We start from the raw sequence: 19,532 nt of genomic DNA, 5'->3' as shown, positions 1-19,532 counted from the left end.
GCCGGGAGAGGGCTCTGCAGCACTTGGGAAAGAGCAAAGCAGGGCCCAGAAGGGGCAGCACCTCAGAGGTGAGGTGCGTTACACAGATGGGGCAGCCTGGCCACACAGGGCAGGGTGGAGGACTGTAGGCTATGGGCGTGGCTTCTCATGAGCAAACAGCCCTGCTCCCAGTCCAGCTGCTTCAGGGGAACAAAGCAGAGAGGAGGCTGTGTACTGTGCTTCTACCTGTGACCACTGCTGGCACTGGGGCCTGGGGTCTGACTGGATGGCAGCAGAAGGAACAGAGCAAGTGAGACTGGGTCATGTGGGCCTCTGGAAAGAGTTCAGGCTGTCACTGTGCAGTACCCTGCGCCTCGTCCATGAGGTTGCAGGAGCAGGTGGTCCCAAGTCCAGCTGGCCTCAGTGTCCAGCAGATCGATCCTGGGGACTACCCCAGCTCATTCATAACTCAGTGGGGGCTGAGGCAGGGGCTATAGCTGGGCCAGGGGACTGGAGAGCACCACCAGGGACTTATCTGGGACAGATATGGGGTCACCCCCAGGGCCTAGGGACCTCCTGGACAGCCTCTTGTGTCCCCTCCAGGTGCTGATTTCCCGGGGCGGAGGCAGGGAGGATGTACATACTGTGGTCAAGGTGAGTCCCAGTGGCCTGTGGGCGACCCTCTGCCCCAGTAGAATCTCTCTGCTCCTGAAGTATCTGGAGCTGGCCTGAACCCAAAGGGGCACCATGGTGGTGGATGCTGTTTCACAGGCAGGTTTCCCATAGGCAGCCTGGTTGGCCCACAGCACATGCAGGCAAAGCTGTGAGGGGGCCTGGTGTACTCTTATGTCCTTGGTACACGGGGGACATTGGCCTCAGTGGATGCGAGTGAGGATGGCTGTGGGGGACTGCAGGACAGAGGGATACGATTGGAGTATGCGGGAAGATGAAGCACAGGGGTGTGGCTGGGCAGAGTAAAGAGATGGTGGAGTGGGCTGTGCCTGGGTGGATGGCCAGAGGGTGGAGGGGTGGGTGATAGAGGGTAGGTGGGTGGGGGGTGAGTGTGGATAGGTGGGTGCATAGGTGGAAGAATAGATGGGCTAACAGGATGGACTGAGGATTGGCTGATAATTAGCTTGGCTGAGGAGTAGGCAGAGGGGTGGGCAGACGGATGCCAGGGATGGACTTTGGTGTCAGCTAGAGGCACGATTTGGAAACACTGGCAAATGGGAGACATTTGGGGTCTGTCCTGATTGTCTACAACGTCCCTAAGGTGAGCCCTCCCTACTCTCCTGTCTACCCCCATCTAGTGCTGGGCCTCTGGGGGCCTGCTCAGCCCTCCACCTGGACCTTCCTGGAAGGCACTATCTTCCTGTCCCACACCAACACCTGTGGCCAGCATGGCCTGGAGCTGAAGGTCTCTGCCTCCATCCTGGTCAGACAGCTAGCCTGGGTGAGCCCTCCTGGGCATGGCCCACGGATGCCATCAGGTCCTGGGTCCAGGGGAGAGAGGGAAGGAAAGACAGAAGGCCTGGACACAGCTGAGCTGGTTTCTGTCCCCATCCATCCTGCCCATCTGCCCTTTCTGGGGCTCCCCAGACTTCCGTCTTAGCTCCAGACTCCAGAGAAGATGAAACTGTGGCAGGGAGCAAAGGGTACTTCCAGCACAAAAGCATGCTGCCCTGTGACCATCCCCATCCTCGCCTTCCAACCCTGGCCATGGGGTCCAATTTTGAGATCTTTGACTGGGTGGCACCTGAGCATAGAGCCCACAGCAGTGTCAGCTCTGGCACCAGCACAGCATAGTGCCTTCCAAAAGGTGGCAGCTGACACTGCCGCGAGCCCCTGCACGGCACACGACGGGCATGCTCTCCTGCTGCCTGCGGCCTCATTTTCTTGCTGCACCCGCCCTGCCCTGTCCTGCCCTCCTGACTGTTGGGGTCTCAGGTCTCCCAGTCCCTGTGTCCTGTTGGTGGGGCCTGGCATGGCTAGGTGGCCTGTCTCCCTCTGTCCCTGGGAGGCCTGTCTGTCCCAAAGAGGGACACAATGAGGGGAGGGACAGAGAAGGGGTTTCCTCCAGAACCACAGACCAGGGGCCCACCCAGGAGTGATGCCTGCAGCCCAAGGCCAGGGACTTGGGCATCAGGACTCATTCACTGACACTCAGGCCATAGGGCTCCAAGGACCCTGCTCTCCAGGGTGCAGGCTCAAGGCCTGCCGTGTTCCCTGTGTGAACATGGCGCCCACCGGGGCAGTTATTTGGGGCCCTTTGCTACCTGCAGGCAGGAAGGACCCTGAGGGCTTCATGCAGCAAGGCAGCAGGGATCACGCAAGGCACCAGGGGACAGGTCTCCTCCAAGGGCACAGAAGACCACAGTCAGCACAGGCTTCCACGTGTGACCCAGAGCTAGCTCCCACATGGCTGTCATTTCCTGACACCCATGGAGGAGTGCCCTTCAGCTCAGGGCTGTGGCCCCGGGGCCTCATGAAGCACCAGAGAGGGGTCTCCTGGTCTGTAGGGCAAGGGAGTGCTGTCCCAGGGCTGGTGGCGCCTGGTGGGTCCTTTGCTTAACTTAATGAATTCTGCAACTCCCCATCCTATGTGGGAGAAACTGCAGATTTCACCAAAAACCCGTTTCCTGTATCATACACATCTGTGGTTTCCTTTCTCTTTATTTGGCAAACATCTCTCACCATCCTTGTGGACACCATGATTTGGACCTCTGTAGAGCTATGTACATTCACATTCACGCATGTGGGCACTCGCCCGACGGACTCCTGCCACACACGAGTCCTTGTGCCCCTGCCCCCACGTGTAGGGAGCAGGGCTGGTCTGTCCTTGGTGCCGTGAGTCTCCCCATCTCTTCCTTCAGCTGCTGTGGGCATCACGTGGCGTGGGGGGGTGGGAGAGCAGGTGGGGAGCGTCCTGTCCCCAGGGCTGTAAAACAGCTGGCTGGACGGACAGACGGATGGTGAATGCGGGTTATATACAGCTGAGTACATCTTCCAGGGGAAGGAGGGTGGCTGCTTTCATCTGTGTGTGTGTTTTGTTTTTCTTTTTCCTGCAAAGTTTGAAGAAAGGAGGCCTGGGGCCTGCATGGTGACCAGTGGGAGCCAGGAGAGGTAGAGGAGGACAGAGGGTTCTAGGGTCAGTCGCCGCCTTCTGCTCTGAAAACAGCCAGCAGTTAACCCCAAGATTGTCACAGTTTTCAGAGTTGTGCTCTCTCTGGAAAGAACACTTTAGCACTTTTTTTTTCCCAAGTAGAGAAATGAAATACGGACAGTCATAGGGTGCGAGGACAGGTGTCTTCCTGAACCGGATGGGACGCCTGGTAGCACGTGGGCCAGGGACCTCACTGCCCCTGGTTCTGCCTGGTGAGGGGCTGCAGAGTTACAGAGGGAACGGGAGGGTGACCAGAAGGCTGAGCCCAGACCCTTCAGACCCCAGAATCCCAACACCCCAGAGTATGCAAACCAAACAAAAGACCAGCATCCAAATGAACCCAGGCTGGGCTGAAACAGTGAAAGGAATACTTTGGCAGTGGAAAAGCATTTTGGATTTCAATTTCTTGTGTTTGCTTTTTGGGTTTCCTTTGGAGCAGAGGTGTGTCCGGTATCCTTGGCTGGCTAGCTAGCAAGGTAGTTTACAGGTATGTTTCCTTTGCTTTTTTCAAAAAACCTTTTTGGATTTTTACTTAAAGCCAAAGAGTTTGACATTAACAAAACAAAACAAAACAAAACAAAACAAAACAAAACAAAACACCACAATAACCTGAAACCAAAAATACTTGAGTTGGAAACTGAAATCTTCCTCACCGTGTGGACTGCATCTGCCGGTGACACCTGGGGTAGCCCAGGTGACACAGTGAGCTCAGGTCTCTAAATATAAAATCAGTTTCCCCCTTTTAATAAGGAAGGGGGAGAACCTTATGGTCATCTTTGTCCATTTCTGAGTAGCTGTTTTGCCAACAAAACGAAATCTCCAAATTCTTCACTGAAAACACAAGCCACCAGTTAGGCTTTCATGATAGGGAAAGCATATAGAAGTCGTAGAGACAGAACAAAGACAAGAGACAGCAGGAGACAGACAGACAGACACAGGACGGGGTTGGACGGCCAGGCACACCCCACTGGCGCCACTGCTGCTGGAGCTGGGTCGCTGGCTTGGGAGGGTGCCGGGTAGAGGTCCTTAGGTCGTGGTGGATGGTCACGTCAGGTAGCTGAGGAGGCTGCTGTGCAGCTCCGGTTGGCTCTGTGTTGCTTTTGGGCAGAAGCAGTAGCAGCAGCGACTCCTGCAGGCTGGCCAGGTGGGCAGTGGCTGTAGGCCAGACTGGGCTAGGGGCTGGCAGGGCACGGCATCCACGGGCCAAGTGGTGGGATCTGGGGGTCAGCGGGGCACAGAGGGATCCAGTGGGCCAGGGGGGCCAGGGGAGCCAGGGCGAGAGGGCCCCGCGGAGCCTGCCTCACTAGGGCTGGCAGTGATGTCCGGCTGCCTGGGCAGCGGGTCAGCAACAGCGGCAGCAGGGCCCTGCAGGCTCTGGCCGCACACGTGGTGGTGCTTCTCCCAGTCCTTGTGCTGGCAGAAGGAACCGCAGTAGCGCGCCGCATTGCAGCCGCTGCACGTCTCACTGGCCTTCCGTCCGCAGTTCCAGCAGCTCTGTGGGGGCCGGGGAGGTTAGCGCACTGCAAGGAAGAGCACCACCCCCCATCCCCCAGATCCTCCCAGGGCAGAGCCCTGGCCTGGCAATGGCAGACACGACTGATTGCAGCTGGGGAGGGCGTCCAGCAGAGTGTGCTAACTGTTCCCGAAGGCTTGCTTCTCTGGGGACCCCCAAAGTGCAGGCCAGAGCTGGGCCTCTCCAGAGTTACAGCCATGTGACTGCTGCCCCCCACACTGTTCAGCCAGCCTGGCTCTGCTGCCCCCACCCATCAGGTGGCTGGGAGACCTGAGGGTGCTCTTGGCTATCACTGGCCATGAGGGCCTGCCTGACCCCCGTTTCCACCTCCTGAAACACTCATCACTCCTCTGTGTGTCAGGTTATGTTTTCTTACTTTTTTTCCTGCTCAATCAAAGGCCTAGAGCCTACTGCTAACCTTGAGCTGCATCCTCAGCCCTGTTTTTATTTTTTGTTTTGAGACAGGGTTTTGCCTGGGCTAGACTTGAACTTTAGATCCTCCTGCCTCTACCTCCAAGTAGCTGGAATGACCGGTGTGTGTCGCCAGGCCTGGCGGTGCAGTCTTTTCTCTGCCCACCCTGGAGCCTTCTGTCCTCTGACCAACCTACTCCTGCACAGCTGAACATGGCTGGCAGAGCTGTGGCATGGAGGCCGATGGCTCCACCCCTCTGCCTGGGGCTCCTCCTTGCCTGAGCCAGCCCTCCCTGGGATGTCTGTGCCCCATACCTCGGAGGACAAGGAAAGCAGGGGCTGTGAGCCTGCATCAGCACCCCATCCTGGGTGCCCCAGCCACCCCTGCACTCTCTCAGCTGCTGCCTGGTGCCCCAAGCAGAGCACTTGTGGGTGTGCCTAGCTGTGGGCGTGGCTGCCCTTACCTCGCTGGAATCCTCCTGCTGGTTGACTACCGTCAGGGCATCCTCGGAGGCCTGGCGCTTGGCCTCAGCCAGGGCCCGCTCCATCTTGGCACGCTCTGTGGTGATGAGCTCATGGGCTTTGCGCTCAGCATCTGACACGGCTTTCTGCAGCTCTGACATTGCCTGACGTTTCACCTCATTCACTGCCTCTTCTGCAAAGCATGTGGGGCCGTGTTTGCAGGGCTGAGCTTTGTGCTTCCCGGGGCTCCCGTTACTAGGCAGGGCCTGCAGCTATAGCACACACACCTGGTGCCCTCCACACGCGTGCACTGGGGCACACAGACCTCAGCCTGTGCAGACACAGGTCTGCAGGCAAGTGCATCCTAAGCATGTGTGCAAGCGTGAGCGAGTGTGCACACAACCTCTGAAGCCCCTCCACCCTCCCTGCCGTGGTTCTCCCATTCTGATGAGCCCCAGGTTTCTGGAGGTTTGACCCAGTGAGCAGAGCAGAGCTCCCCGTGGCCCTGCCTTCTGGAGGAAGCGACCTCACCCACACTCTGTGCACCGCCCCAGAGCTGGGGCTGCCACCCATGCTGCTCCTGGGGGCCAGGGAGTACAGGTTCTATCCCCACTGGGTTGGCGGGGACTCAGGCCTCTTGAGGAGGCCTATGCCCACTGCTCAGGTCTGCTGGGAGCTTCAGGGTCAGGTCATAGCTCAAGCATCCATTTTTTTTTTTTTTTCTGATTTATGTATTTGGTACAGGGTCTCACTACGCAACTCAGACTCATAGTGATCCTCCTGTTTTCAGCCTCCCCAGCACTGAGATTTCGGGAGTGTGCCAGCACACCTCAGAATTGTTTGAGGCTCAGTGGGGCTGGCATAGAATGCTGGACCTGGGATTGAACCCTGGTCCCTAGGCTCGCCAAAGCAGAGACATAGTCTGCCAGCCCCCAAACATCCCTTCTGATCTGCTTCGGCACTCCATAAGGCCTTGCTAACCTACACCAAGCTTGCTGATGCCTGTCTTGATTTACCTGGCAGCACTGAGAACTGGCTCTGGAGAGGCATAACAGAACCCAATGGGACCGCCACGCAGGCTGCTGAGACACCCCTGAGTCTCCCCAAGTATCTGTGTCCTGGAAGTGCTGAGCCCCTGGCAGGGCCTGGAACCCCTGAGGCGAGGCCAGTGGATATGTTAGGCATGACCCCGGTGGACACCCGCAGAGGCCTCCTAAGGTGAGGTGCTGAGGACAGTGCTGCAGGAGAGCAGCTGTCCCCTGCCCAGGCTGGGGCCACACCTGGCCCTGTCCACTGGCCCTTTCTCCCACCTCCAGGCTGGCGCTCCCTTCTCTCCACTTTCTTTTTTTGATACCAAGGCTTGAATTCAGGACCTTGTGCTTGCCAAGCAGATGCTTCAGCTGCTGAGCTATCTCCCTGGCCTTCTCCACTTTTCAAGCTTCTGTAACTCCCCCTCCCTCACATTGAAATACACCTGGTCCCACCTGCTCCAAGCAGGAGCCTCCCCTGCCTGTGGTGCCCAGATTCCTGGCTGGAGGATGGGCCCCTCTGCACCAGCAAACAGTCACAGCCCTCCCCACAGGCTGAGGCACCCCTGCTCTCTGCCTGGCCGTCAAGCCTGTGCATAACGATGTGCCCTCCTGCACAAGTGTCACTGTGTGTGGTCCAAGCCCAGCCTGGGGCAGTGGAGGCCCTCCCTGCTCAGCCGCCCAGGCCCAGCTGCTCCCTGGGTCCATCCCGCCCCACACACCAGCCTTCCTCCAGATCTCCTCCGGCATGTAGCTGGACAGTGCCCTGGGCGTGGGCTCCCGGCGCAGGTCTGAAATAGGAGGGGTGGGGTTAGGCTATCTGCTCACCTCAGCTTTCCACAGGGGTTCCCCGAGAACCATGGGTAGAGACCTGTGCCAAGCCGGGGTGGGAAGGGGGGCTCTGGAGCCCAGGACCTCCAGGCCTGCCTTGGGCTCTTCACTCACCCGAGCCAGCAACCACAGACCTGGGGCTGGGTTCCCAGTGGTCAGGTGGCATCGTGTGCCAGGGGAGGGTTCTCCTTTGGTTTCAGTTCTACCGTGCTCCGGTGTGGCAGCACTCTATGGGGAATCAGGACCCTTTCCCGAACCTCAGGTACCAAGACCCCTCCCACTGCCCCTGCCTGACCTTCCCGCTGCCTACCTAGCTGAGAGCCCTCAGGGCCAGAAGCGCTGCCAAGGGTCCGGGTGGGTGCCGAGCCCTTCTTCCCGTCCTCAGCATCGCTGTAGCGCCGGATCCAGTGGTTGAGCTCCTCGCGGTCGGCCTCCTGGCAGCGTCGGAGCACTGTGAGCGAGCGCCGTGTCTTCTCCACCATGTCCATGATGCAGTTCAGGAGCTGCAGAGGCAGCGCGCAGTGAGCACCGGAGCCTGCAGCATGGCAGATGCAGCCCTGCGCAAGGGCCAGGCCATGGCCAGGGCAGAGTGCAAAGCCCAGGCACTGTCTCCACCAGCCCAACACTGGAGGACAGCAGGTGCTGGCTGGCACAGGAGCGCAGGTGGGCCAGGAGTCAGGGGTGTCCCTCATGCCCCAGGAAGGCAGCGGGTGCGAGTGACATCAGAGGCCCGGGGAACAGGTGTCCTGCAGCCCCAGGGGCAAGGCTGCTCATTCCACCTACAGAGCCACACAGAGCCCTGCAAAAAGTTCCCCAAGTACCTCCACTCTGGAAGAGCCAGGGAGCAGGATGTGGAGCAGCGGGCCTGTGTGATGGCCCTGTCCTTCCTATCGTCCCTGGTGCCCAGACAGGCCTGGGGACTGCGAGGGCTCATGCTTGGGACCCCAGGTGGGCGCAGAGGGGGTGCTGGGCCAGGGGGCCTGCATGGGCCCTCACAAGCAGAGCTGAGAGGCGCTGGCCATGCCCAGGTAGACTCACGTTGTTGAGATGTTTCCACTCTTCTGCCCACTCGCGTTCCGTGAGCCTGTGGTCGACTACTTCTTCCTGCCGGGACCCAGGCACTGCTGCAAGGGGTGGAGCAGGCTTAGTTCTGCCCGGCCCTGCCCTGCTCCCTGAGCCTCAGTCCCCAGAGCTGGGTTGTGCGCACCTCAGGGTAGCATGGGGGATCCAAGGCACTGGCCCTCAGCCCACTGGCCCAGGGGCTCAGGACCCAGCTCAGAGAAAGAGACAAATCTGTCCCTTTCCTGGTTCTAGTCATGGCCACACCTGCCCCCCACCTGTGCTAGACCTCACCTTGACAGTCTCAGTGACACTCAGTAGCCTTGGGGCTTGAGAGCCTCCCCAACCCACTTGTCCTCACTGCACTGAAGAGCCGTCACAGGCTCCTTCCCAGCAGGCTGTTCCAGCCCTGGAGGAAGGCAGAGCCTGACTCACTTGTCCCACCTGAGCTTGCCCACGGGTCAGCCTGCAGGCTGTGGTGGGCACCCAGCGTGGCCTTGGCCCAGCTTGAGTGCTGGCAGTGGGTCAGGGCCAGCGTGAAGGCGATCACTCCCCATGGGGTCTGTATTGACTGTTGTGCCTCAGTTTCCCCACCCTGGCAGGCTCCTGCATGAAGATTGACTCCAGGGCCCCCACACAGGAGTGTGCCAGGGAGAAACCTGTGTGCTCTGAGCTGCCCTCACCCCTCCAGCTGGCCTCATCATCGCCCCATCTCACAGAGGATACTGGGCTGCTGGGAGCCACATTTGTTCCAAGTCACAGGCAGGAGTGGAGGAGGCAGGGTGTGGCCCAATAGGGGAGATGTGTGGACAGAGACAGTGCTGGTGTCCCTGCTGTCTGCCTGGATGCCCCGCCCTTGCAGAGCAGACTTCCTGGAACCCAGGTCTCTCTCTGGGCTGACAGCCTGAAGGTTCCCAAGCCCCAAACCCATATGCAGCAGGGCCACAGCCACTGTCACTATCCTCCTTGCTGCCTGCGAAGCTTGGCTCTGCTAACAGCCTGACCAAAATAGTGGCTGAGCTCTCCTGACAGCTGGCGTTTGTTTTTGTGTTTGCAGAAATGGGTGGGAATTAGCACCTGCCTGAACTGGCTGCAGCCAGCCACTGTCACCTGCTGCCTGGGCCCCAGCCCTGTACATTCCTCCCAAGTGGGGGTGGGAGCTGACCTGCTCCAGACCCTGGGGTCCCTGGGCAACCTGGGGTTGGTGGTTTCCAGGCTCTCCACTGGCTGACCACCTCTTGAAGAGGTCATCCAGGCAGGGTTGGGGAGAGGATTCAGCCTGAAACAGCCTGCTCTCCATGCCTACAAGTTGTCGTTGAGACCAGGGACACCTCCACAGTAACAACCTTGGTCTTTGCATAACCTCTGTTCATTGAGTAGCTTTGGTGGAAACTAAGGCACGAAGAGGCCAGGTGACCTCTTGGGCAACCCAGAGCTGACACAGACATGACCTTCCCTGCACACTGCTCACCAAGCTGCCGGTGATGGTCCCGCAGCTCCCGGGGACCAGAGGGTCGGTAGGGGTCGCGGAAGTGGTGGGCCATGGCCATGTCTTCCAGGCGATAGTGTGGTGGTGGCATGGGGGGTGGCAGTCCGTTGCTGGGACTGTAGCGCTGGGCAGGGCTCAGGGTGCAGGGCCGTTTGCCGAGGTGCTCGGAGTGTGGCGGGTCATTGTCTGACTCATTTTCTTTGGTCCTGGTCCAGAAATCAGTGAGACAGTGGTCATGCCCACCAGCCATAGAGGAGGCCAGAGGTGGGAGGGAGGCAGTGCTGGGTACAGTCTCCTCTACACCTTGAGGGTATTCCATCGATGGCATGGGGAGGAGACACCTAGGCCCCTGGGGTTAGTGCTACTCCCCAGGCACTGTAGGGAGTGCGTGCACAGCTCCTCTGTGGTGGGCAGAGGGCCCCAGCCCAGGCACTGGGGGCCCGGGCCTCTGTGGAAAGACCCCGGGGCTCTGCCCATCAGCCTGGACCATGGCCTGGCCACTGTGATGGGAGCTGCAAAACGAAGTGCTATCCACTGTTGTCATTCAGCCTTGCCCTGGGGCTGCCAGGCTCTGCAGCAATAAGCACGGCACTGGGACCGTTGCTGGTGGGCAGCAGTGTGTGGGGGCAGTACCTGTCGGGTGTTCGCCTCTTGCCATGCTCATTCACCTCCAGCAGGAGCTCGGAGTCTCCTGGGGAGCTGGTGCTGGCGTCCAGCAGTGTCTCCTCGTGCTGTGCCAGGTACTGGGTAGGTGTCTGCTTGGCCAGGCGGGCGCAGTGCAGCAGCTCACGCTGCAGCAGGGGCAGGTTGGCCTGTGGGGGGACGGGGGACATCCACAGCTGAGGCTGAGCGCCTGGAGCCTGGGCTGGTGACTACCCAGCTCCAGGCCTTGCTCCCTGTCACCCCGGCCACCTTGCTACTTCTATGAGCCACACAGGAGGCCAACAGGGCAGTGACCTGTGGTCCTGAGATTAGAGCCCCGACCCTGTCACCAGGAGGATCTGGAGGTGTGAAGAAGGGAAGCAACAGCCCCAAGCACACAATGAACTGAAGCAGAGGCTCTAGCAGCAGAAACAGGTGACTTGCAGAGTCTGCTCTGGCCCCTGGGGGGGGGGGGCACTGCGGGATGACAGCACCCCTGCGGGAAGCCTGGAGCTGGGACTTGGGGTCAGCATGCACCTGCCTCTGTAGGCTGTCGAGCACAGCTGATGTGGCCTGGGGTCTGCAGGTAAGCGCGCAGACCCTTGCATGCTGTGTCCAGGCCACTGCTCCAGCTTGGCCTCCCTGTGCACCACTAGCTTCCCAGAGCCACGTGGGGTGGGTGGGGCCAGCTGGGCCCAAGCGCTGGCCCAGAGCCCAGAGAGGCCACTTGGGAGGGCCACAGTTCCAAGTATGTATAAATAAACTCAGTTCCCTTCTTTCTCATACACTTCAAAGCTGCTGACGGCTTTCTGCCTCTACCTCCCAGCCCTCACAGTGCGTCCCGTCCATCCGGCCTTCACTGTTCTCATCAGGCGGCGCCGGCTGCCGGGCCTGTTTTCCTCTCTGCTAGCTGAACGTGGGCCATCTGCCATCTGCCTGATGTGTCAGGAGCCAGAGCTGGGAACCAGGCCCCGGGAGGCCCCAAGGGCCCCGCATCCCCTCTCTGGCCGGCACAGCACCAGCTGGTTACTGTGGGGCGGTGGAAACATCTGGATTCTCAAGCCTGGGCCAACTGGGAGACGGGGCTGCGGAGGCAGGTTTGTCCCAGCTTCTGGAAAGCCAGCACCTGGCCAGCACAGCAGCTGGGGTGGTGGGGACCCGGGACAGGCAGCACTGCTGCACGGTCCAGAAGCGTAACAGCCTTAGTGGGGACAGCCCTGCCTGACCCGGGACAGGGATCTGAGTCCCCACGGTCCCCAGGAGTACTGGGCCATGGGACAGGGGGCCCGACTCCACCTCTTCACGAGGCTGCAGTGCTCTAGTACTGCCAGAGCTTCCTCACATGGGACATGCGCGCTGGCTAAACAGCCCCGAGGACCAGAGCCTCGAGGCGTGCAGCAGCTCCGGGCTGAGAGCCTGGTAGGTCACCAAGGCTGCTGAGTCCTTGAGAAGGTCCCTCAGCCTGACTCAGCCTCACTGTAGGTGGAGCTGTGACATTCCCAGTGTGATGGTTCCAGGGAGCCTGGGTGACAGGGCGAGCCCTACACGATTAGCGCCCCCACAGACTGGACCCACGTTTTAGGGACAAAGGACAAGCTGTGTAGGAGCTATAGTGGGAGCTATGGTGGGCAGAGGAAAACAGGCCAGGAGGTTGGGCAGTGCCAGGCCTCTGTGGGCAGCCACTGGGCTGTGTGCCCTGGTGTGGGCTGGGTCAGGTGATGGTGGCCATACTATCCCATCTGGGACCACACTACCATGGGGCACCTGCTACCAATGTGGTGTCTGGCAGAGCTGAGTGGCAGTCATGGTGGAAGAAGACGGTGTGGAGCAGAGGTGCCCGTGCCCTTCGCTCCCCCTCTAGGGGACGCACTGAATTTTCAACAGTGCCACTGTATGTCACAAGCACTGCACTCCCACACACAGCCTCCCAGAGCCTGAGGGTCCCCATTTCACAGCAGCAGCAGCAGCAGCAGCAGCAGCAGCAGCAGCAGCAGCAGCAGCAGCAGCAGCAGCAGCAGTCACCGCCGCTGCCTCTGCCACCACTGCCAAGTACAGAGTGGAAGGGCCCAAGCATCTGCTCCAGCCTGACCTGGGGTCCCCTGGAAGGAGCCCTGACCCTGACGGTCTGCTTCAGACCGCTCTGCACCCGCCGCACGGCCTAGCTGTGTGCTGCCTGCCCACTCACTGCCCACTGCCACCCTCGTTCGTTCCATTCCAGCCTGCTGCTGCTCCTGCCCCCAGGGCCTTGGTGCATGCTGTTCCTGTTGCCTGGAGGGCCTGGTCCCCAGCCACCCACCACCCACTCCCAGGTCCTCCTCAGCCCCGCACAGCCTTCTGTTCCTGGGGGCTTCTGTGCTGTTTCCTCCCTGCCCGCAGTTCTGGTATCCACAGCAATGACCAGTGCACCCTCCCCTGGCCAGGCTCTGGTGAGCACACGCCTGCCACTTGCAGCCATCCCAAGCCTTAACTCCTGGCACCTCGTGGTGCCTGGGGACGGCTGCTGTGTGGATAGCACCTGTGGCCAATGAGCACGCAGTGCTGAACCCACAATCTTTCCTAGAGCCCACGTTTGGTGCTGACTAATCTGCTGACAACCAGGGTGCTGCCATAATTGGCAGGAATCGCCTGACCAGTCAAGGATTCCACCAGGCTTGGGGCTGGGGGTGGGGTCAGGGCCATGCTACCTTCAGGAAGGGAATGACGAATGGCCGCAGAGGGAAATTGGTGGCCTCCTGCAACTTGGAGTGGAATTCTTCAATCGTCAGCGTGGAGTTCTGGGAGACAGCGATTGTATGTCAGCAACAGCCCACTGCCACCCCCCCGGGCCAGGTCGCTATCACCGTGCCCCAGAGAGGCTGAGGCAGCGTGCATGTGCATGCCCACGTTGGGGGACAGCCCACTCACCACCAGCCCCAGCACCAGCACGCGCACACGCTCCCCAATCTCAGGTGAGATGTCACTGCCGAACTGCTGCAGGGTGCTGAGGAAGCGCTTCAGCTTGCTGAGCTGCCGGGCCCCACAGGCTGGTGGCAGGTGCTGTGTGGACAATGTGGCTGAGCATGAGGTAGCCGGGCCATTGCTGAAGCCATTGGGTGTGGCCGTCGGTGAGTGGCTGCCACCATTCATCACTGCGCGGGAGGAAGAGGAGACACAGTGGAGCCTCAGAGGAGGTGCCACAGCAGGGACAGCCACAGCAGCACTGAGTGATGGAGGGTTTTGACCATGCAGGGAGTGGTGCCCAGTGTGCTGTGCCCACTGCTATGAGGGCCCTACAGCCATATGGGGCCATGCGACCCCTTCAAGGTGTGGAAATGACACCAGGGATGAAGCCTGTGCCCAGGGCGTCAGGGAGGGCGGCTCCAGGCCTGCAGTGTCCCCAAGTGACAGCACCTTAGTGTGGCGGAGGTGAGGCCCGCGACAGGTGCCAGCCCATCACTGGCTCGAGCTACCTCTTCCTGGGGGTGGAGACAACGAGTTGCTCACCACTGCCCAGGGACCAGTAGCCCTGCCTCTATGTGGTCCTGGACACATCTCTCCACTGACATCCTCAGCCCAAGCCCTGGCCCCCAGTCCCGAGCAATCCTGTCACTCCTGGTCTAGGGCTCAGGACCAGGCTCTCTGGGATAAGCAGGCTGGGTCCTGCCCACGGGTGCTGGACATGCAGAGGGGTGCGACTGGCCTGGCTGGGGCATGCTGGGGACAGGCAGGGACAGGTGGTGTACACATTGCGGAGCTAGCACTGTCTGCCACTGGGACAAGATGCTGGCTGGCCCCACTGGTGGGTCAGTGTCCCTGGGCTCAGGCAGACACTGGGCTATGGCGATGTGTCCCACGCATGTCCTCACCCCTAGCCCAGAGGAGTATGCAGAGGTTGCGGTGGCTGCGGGGAGCCCCATGATTGTGTGTCTGCACCCTGTGCCTGGCCTTGGGGACCCCGAGTGACCAGTTTCAGGGCCTGCAGCCAGAGGGCCACAGATCACGCACACACACACAGATGCACATGTGCACACATGTTCACATCCCCGTTCCTCTTCTGCTAAGACCTGCTCTGCTCCCAGGCACTGTCCTGGCCTGCTCTGTAGCCTCTGAGTTATCAGGCCCAAGCTGAGAGTGTGGGGACAGGGCATGGGTGGTCAGGGCCACTTCTTCAAGAACAAGTTCCTAGAGGCTTGGCTACCTCCATCCTCTGTGGCTAAGCCTGGCAGGGCCTGTGGTGCCAGGGGCATGGAGCCCCTTATCCAGGCACGCTGGGTGCTGCTGCGTCAGCCTCGGGCACCTGCTGTTTCCTGTGTGTGCTTACACCCGGGGTTCTCAGGCAGGCCACCCCACCCGTCCTGACCAGGAGGCGGGTGTGATCTCTGACAACTGCTTGCTCAGGCTGGTCACTCCTCATCCACCCTGCAGGCCTGGGGAGGGGACCTGGTCCCACAAGGCCAGCCCTGAGGTCTCCTGCTGCCCATGCCTAGGCCCATTACTATCTGTGGTCAGATACCCCCATGGTCTCGGCATGCGACCACCCAGGTAGGCCAGGCTGGCTCATTCTACAAGAACCTCCCTCTAACCCACAGACTGGACAGAGACACCGGGGTGCTCAGACCCAGCAGGGCAGCCCTGAGCAGGCACTTATCCATGCTGACCCATTGCCCAGGGGCCCAGTGGGCACAGGTGCCAGGTAGAACCCCAGCCCAGGGCTGCTCTGAGGGAGAGTGTGGGTATGTTCCCCTTGGTCCGAGTCCTGGTGGTCACCTTCAAGTGCCCCATGTGTGAGGACAGTGACAGACACCACTCCCAGGTGGGAGACAGCCGCTTGGTCACATAGGGACTTGCCTATCTGCCTATCTTGTCCCTCATCTGCAATGTACTTGGGATTTTGGGGCTCCAGAGCAGAGCCAGGGAGGCTCCGTGTGCTCCACAGTCCTGTTTGGAGCCTCCCCCGCCTCCCCTGGAAGACATCCCTGGGGGTCCCTGTGACTGGCCAGCATGCCGGGTGCTGTGAGGACGCTCACTGCCAGGAGCTGCAGGACTGAGCACTGTTGCTGTGGGCACGCGAGGGCTCCGTGGCCTGGGAGCTCCTCGGAGGTGAGGACAGATAGCAGGGCTCTGGATCCGTGCCATGCAGGCAGGAATGGTCCGGGGAGGGCAACGGGCTAAGTGTCCCTCTTGCCTCAGGTCCCAGCCCTGCAGGCCCCTCGAGCCCCAGCCCTGCTGTGGCTGTCTGTCCTTCTCACAGGTGAGCTCTGACCTCATGGTGGCTACTGACTCAGATGCCCTTGTCAGGGCCTATGACAGCCATTCGCTGTCACCCCAACTGGGCCAGGGAGCAGCCCATTGCCACGGAGACCTCACCACTGCAGTGGACTTGCTTCCTGAGTCCTCTGGGTCCCGATGGCTTCTGAGACAGGCATGCCAGGCCCCTCCCGAGGCCGCCCTCCCGAGGCCGCTTACCAGCCTGGCCCTGGGTGCCCGGGTCCCTGTGGCCTGCTCGCTGCCGTCTCTCCTCCCTGGCTGCCAGCAGCCTCAGCAGCTTGCTAAAGAGACGCCAAAAATAGACCCCGGCACAAGTGCCTTTGCTCCCGCGACAGGTGTGTTACTAAGTTAGACGCACACGTGTCCCAGCCAAGGTGCGGGGGCCCACACAGCACCCTGGGCTCCCCAGCCTCGTGGCTGTGGTGGGCCAGCAGGGATGGAGGAACCCCACAGACAGCCCCTGTGCCAGCCCTCCCTGCAGAGGGGCCAGCAGCTCTGCAGCTGGGAGGACCGTTGTCACCTCAGCAAGAACCATACAACCATGTGGATGGCAGCGCAGCCCGACAACGGCAATGAGGAGGATGGGGCCTAAGTGGTCCCTGACACTGTCCTTGAACGCTCTTCTTCCCAGAGCCCTGGGGGGGGGGGGGCTTGCTTAGTCTCACAGGACAGGGCTCTGAGGTCAGCTTTGTCTCCCAGACCTTGGTGTGGCCCCATATTTTGGTGAAACTGATGGCTAGGGCGGATGCTGCCATGGCACACAGACGTGCAGAGGTCACGGCGACAGCTCTCAGGTGATCCTCTATGCTCTGGCTGGGTCCGCTTTACTGGGGGAAACTGAGGCACACACGGCCCTACCTCCCCCAGGTCACCCTGCCAGGCCCTTGAGTAGCGGAGCCTGATGTGCCCTAACTTGCATCACTGTCCCTTTCTGTCCTCACAGCCCTGGGGACAACGCTGCCACCCAGGCCCGCCACTGGGAGAGTGACTCAGGAGGCATCAGTGTGTAAGGCCACTGTGGGGCCCTGGTCTGGGTCCCGGCCCTGTGACTCAGGCCCTGCTCTCTGTGGAGTACAGGGAAGTGATGATGGTTCTTGTTATTTTACTTACAGAGACAGACCATGGACCACTTTAAGCAGCCATGAAAACGGCCATGGGGCAGAGACATCGCAGGCCCGTCCTCGCCATCTGTAAGCAAAATAAGAAGAACATGCTTCAGGAGGCTGCCACAGGCTGGCCCCTCTGGGCCTCAGTTTCCATCTGGAAATGATGGGGCTGGATGGGTGGTCTCTGAGGCCATTTCTGGCAGGACCCCTGGAGTCTATGAGAACTTCAGCCTCTGGGTCAGCATGGGTGGGACCCTCTTCCCAGGCAGTGCCTGGGGACCTGCATGGCCTCCTGGGCCCAAGCTATGTGTCAGTGCCAGGCTCAGGGCAGGGCCCTGGGACAGAGGGTGTGTGTAGGAGGACAGGGCTGGGTGGGCTGGTGGGAATCTCATGAGCAGACAGCGAGCACTCTGTCACAGGGCTGCATGGAGACTTGGCCCCGAGGGCTCCAGCCCCGGACAAGTTGGCCTGGGTCCCTACTGCCTGTGTTCCTCCAGGCTGTGCTGCCTCAGCCTCCCTGACCTTCTTCCAGCCACATGTGGCTCAACTCCAAGGTCGGCTGTGCCCAGTACAGAGGCCAGGCCAGGAGAATCATGGCCTCAAGCCCGGGGTCAAGGTCAGTACTGCTAGCTTGGCTGCAGAGGCTTGGGCAGGGCTGCTGCCAGCCAGGTGCAGACCTGGTGAACCCTGGGCGCTCGGGGAAGCATGTGGCTTGGGGGCAGCACTAAGGCCACCCCAGAGGAGGCCAGATCTCGGGTGGACATGTCTATTAAGCCGACAGAGGGCACCACCTAAGGAAAGAGCTGCCGTTTACCAGGTTCTGTTCTCTGCGGGTGCTGGGACTCTCACCTGGAAACGTGACCCAAGGTGGGTTAGTAGGTATGGAAGAATGCAGGGGACACTCTGGTCTATGGCCACAAAAAAGCAAAGCCACAAGGGTCTTGGCATTCCAGCCCCTCCAGGTCCTCAGACCAGTGCTTGGGGCAGGGAGGCTGGGGCCACGTGACCTGCTCCTCCCATGTGGGGCCCAAGTGCATCTGGTGGCTGTCTCTTTAGGGGCTGCATCTCTCCTAGCTGCCCGGGGCTGCCACAGTCCGCCAGCACAGCTCCTGCCCCAGCTCAAGTGCCAGCAGCAACTGTAGCCCACAGCCAACAGCTTCCCTGCTGCCCAGTGCATCAGTTGATGGCCACCCAGTGGACCAAGACCTCTGTGGGCGGGTTCTGAGAGAGAGAGGGGGTCAAGGCAGTCAGTGTGTGTGTGTGTGTGTGTGTGTGTGTGTGTGTGTGTGTAGCTGCCTCTGCTGGAGCAGTGTGGCCTAGGGAAGCCCTGGGAGGGTTGCCACTGCCAGAGGCCCAGCTGGTGTCCTGTTCCAGTCCCACTGTACGTGAGGACCAGGGCCCAGCCAGACCCTTAGTATGGAGCTGGAGGCCGACAGAAGGTGAGGGAGTGGAGGGTGTTAGACACACGGCTCCCACATGTGCCTGCACCAGGTGTCCCTGCATATGGCCTCAGCCAGCAGCAGCAGCAGCACCCCAGCCACTTTCAGCAGAAGACTGCTACGAGGCGAGCCTGCTACCTGGGAGGAGGCCTCCTGTGCACAGGGCTGGGGCTGCCTGGCTTCCACACCTGTGATGATAAAGTCAAAGCCAGGCTCTGGGCTCAGCCACAGGAATAGCTGTGGAAGCAGAGCTGGCTTTGTGGGCTGCTGGGGACCAGGTCACCAGGTGAGGAACCGAGGTCCTGTCCCTGGGGGGCATCACAGGGAAGGCTGGGGCAGGGCCACATGGGTTCCCTCGCTCAATCCTGGAAACATGAGGCTACACTTGCCACCATCAGGACCCAGGTCCTCTCAGCAGCCATGGCCAGCGCCAGTGGCACCTGCTCTGGACTCACGTGACAGCCCAAGGGCTCCAGGGCAGCATCACCCAAGGTTGCTGACTGGTCCACCCTGACTCATCTGGGGGCCAGGCCCCACAATCCTGCACGGAGCCAGCATTAGTGGCACCCACCGTGTGCTGCCACTGGTATGAGAGCCCCGTTCTCACGCCACAGTCATGGTGCCCATGAGGCAGCAACCCTAGATGTCCCGCATTGTTGATGAGGATCCTGGCAGGTCAGAGTTTCAGAGTCCCTCCCAAGCCACACAGCCAGACATGCAGTGTAGGCTCCACACCGCAAAGATGCCACCAGGGTCATCACAGCTTCAGGGCTACTCACGTGTGTGCGCTGTGAAGGAAGGCGGGCGGGTGGCGCCCTGGGATGCAGCGGGTGGTGGGGGTGGCACGCTGGGAGGTGTGGCCCTGGGCTGCGTCTTCACCTCTGCGGGGGAGTCAGGCATTGCGGCGGCCTCCTCTGTCCTGTCCACTGGGAGAGGGAGAGCTGATGAGGGACATGTAGCTGGCTCCACCTGTGCCCACAACGCTGGGTCCCTGCCCCCTCAGCTCCAGGCCCTGCACAGCCATGGCCCCCAAGTGGCCTGCAGATGGCATGCAGCCCTCTAAATCAGGCTTTCCTGCCACGGTTTGGCAGGGCGCAGCTGCACTCTAGGCTGCTCCACAGTGTGGGTCCTTAGGCTCTCAGCCCTCAGTGTCCCAGACGAGG

The 19,532-nt window shown here is 60.7% G+C and overlaps 1 protein-coding gene across 5 annotated transcripts in view; it reads right to left on the bottom strand.

The window, feature by feature from the left end:
- Positions 1–3,651: 3,651 nt before the first annotated feature.
- Positions 3,652–19,532, bottom strand: part of Cbfa2t3 (CBFA2/RUNX1 translocation partner 3) — a 49,999-nt gene continuing 34,118 nt past the window's right edge. For 3 of the 5 annotated variants that reach the window (XM_023705253.1, XM_004644993.2, XM_023705252.1), the window contains exons 2-12: positions 19,149–19,295; positions 16,935–17,012; positions 13,482–13,705; positions 13,262–13,351; positions 10,569–10,747; positions 9,918–10,141; positions 8,426–8,511; positions 7,698–7,890; positions 7,279–7,347; positions 5,531–5,721; positions 3,652–4,636 (exon numbers count right to left, since the gene is read on the bottom strand). In XM_023705253.1, coding sequence (XP_023561021.1) covers positions 4,367–4,636; positions 5,531–5,721; positions 7,279–7,347; positions 7,698–7,890; positions 8,426–8,511; positions 9,918–10,141; positions 10,569–10,747; positions 13,262–13,351; positions 13,482–13,705; positions 16,935–17,012; positions 19,149–19,269 — 1,725 coding nt within the window. In that variant the 5' untranslated portion in view covers positions 19,270–19,295 and the 3' untranslated portion in view covers positions 3,652–4,366. The remainder of the gene's footprint in view (positions 4,637–5,530; positions 5,722–7,278; positions 7,348–7,697; positions 7,891–8,425; positions 8,512–9,917; positions 10,142–10,568; positions 10,748–13,261; positions 13,352–13,481; positions 13,706–16,934; positions 17,013–19,148; positions 19,296–19,532) is intronic. The other 2 variants (XM_004644994.3, XM_023705251.1) reach the window with 2 other exon arrangements.

This window comes from Octodon degus, unplaced genomic scaffold (assembly GCF_000260255.1).
Source record: "Octodon degus isolate 3935 unplaced genomic scaffold, OctDeg1.0 scaffold00215, whole genome shotgun sequence".
Taxonomy (NCBI): domain Eukaryota; kingdom Metazoa; phylum Chordata; class Mammalia; order Rodentia; family Octodontidae; genus Octodon; species Octodon degus.
The sequence above is the reverse complement of the archived record's forward strand: the minus strand, read 5'-3'. Positions and strand labels throughout refer to the sequence as shown.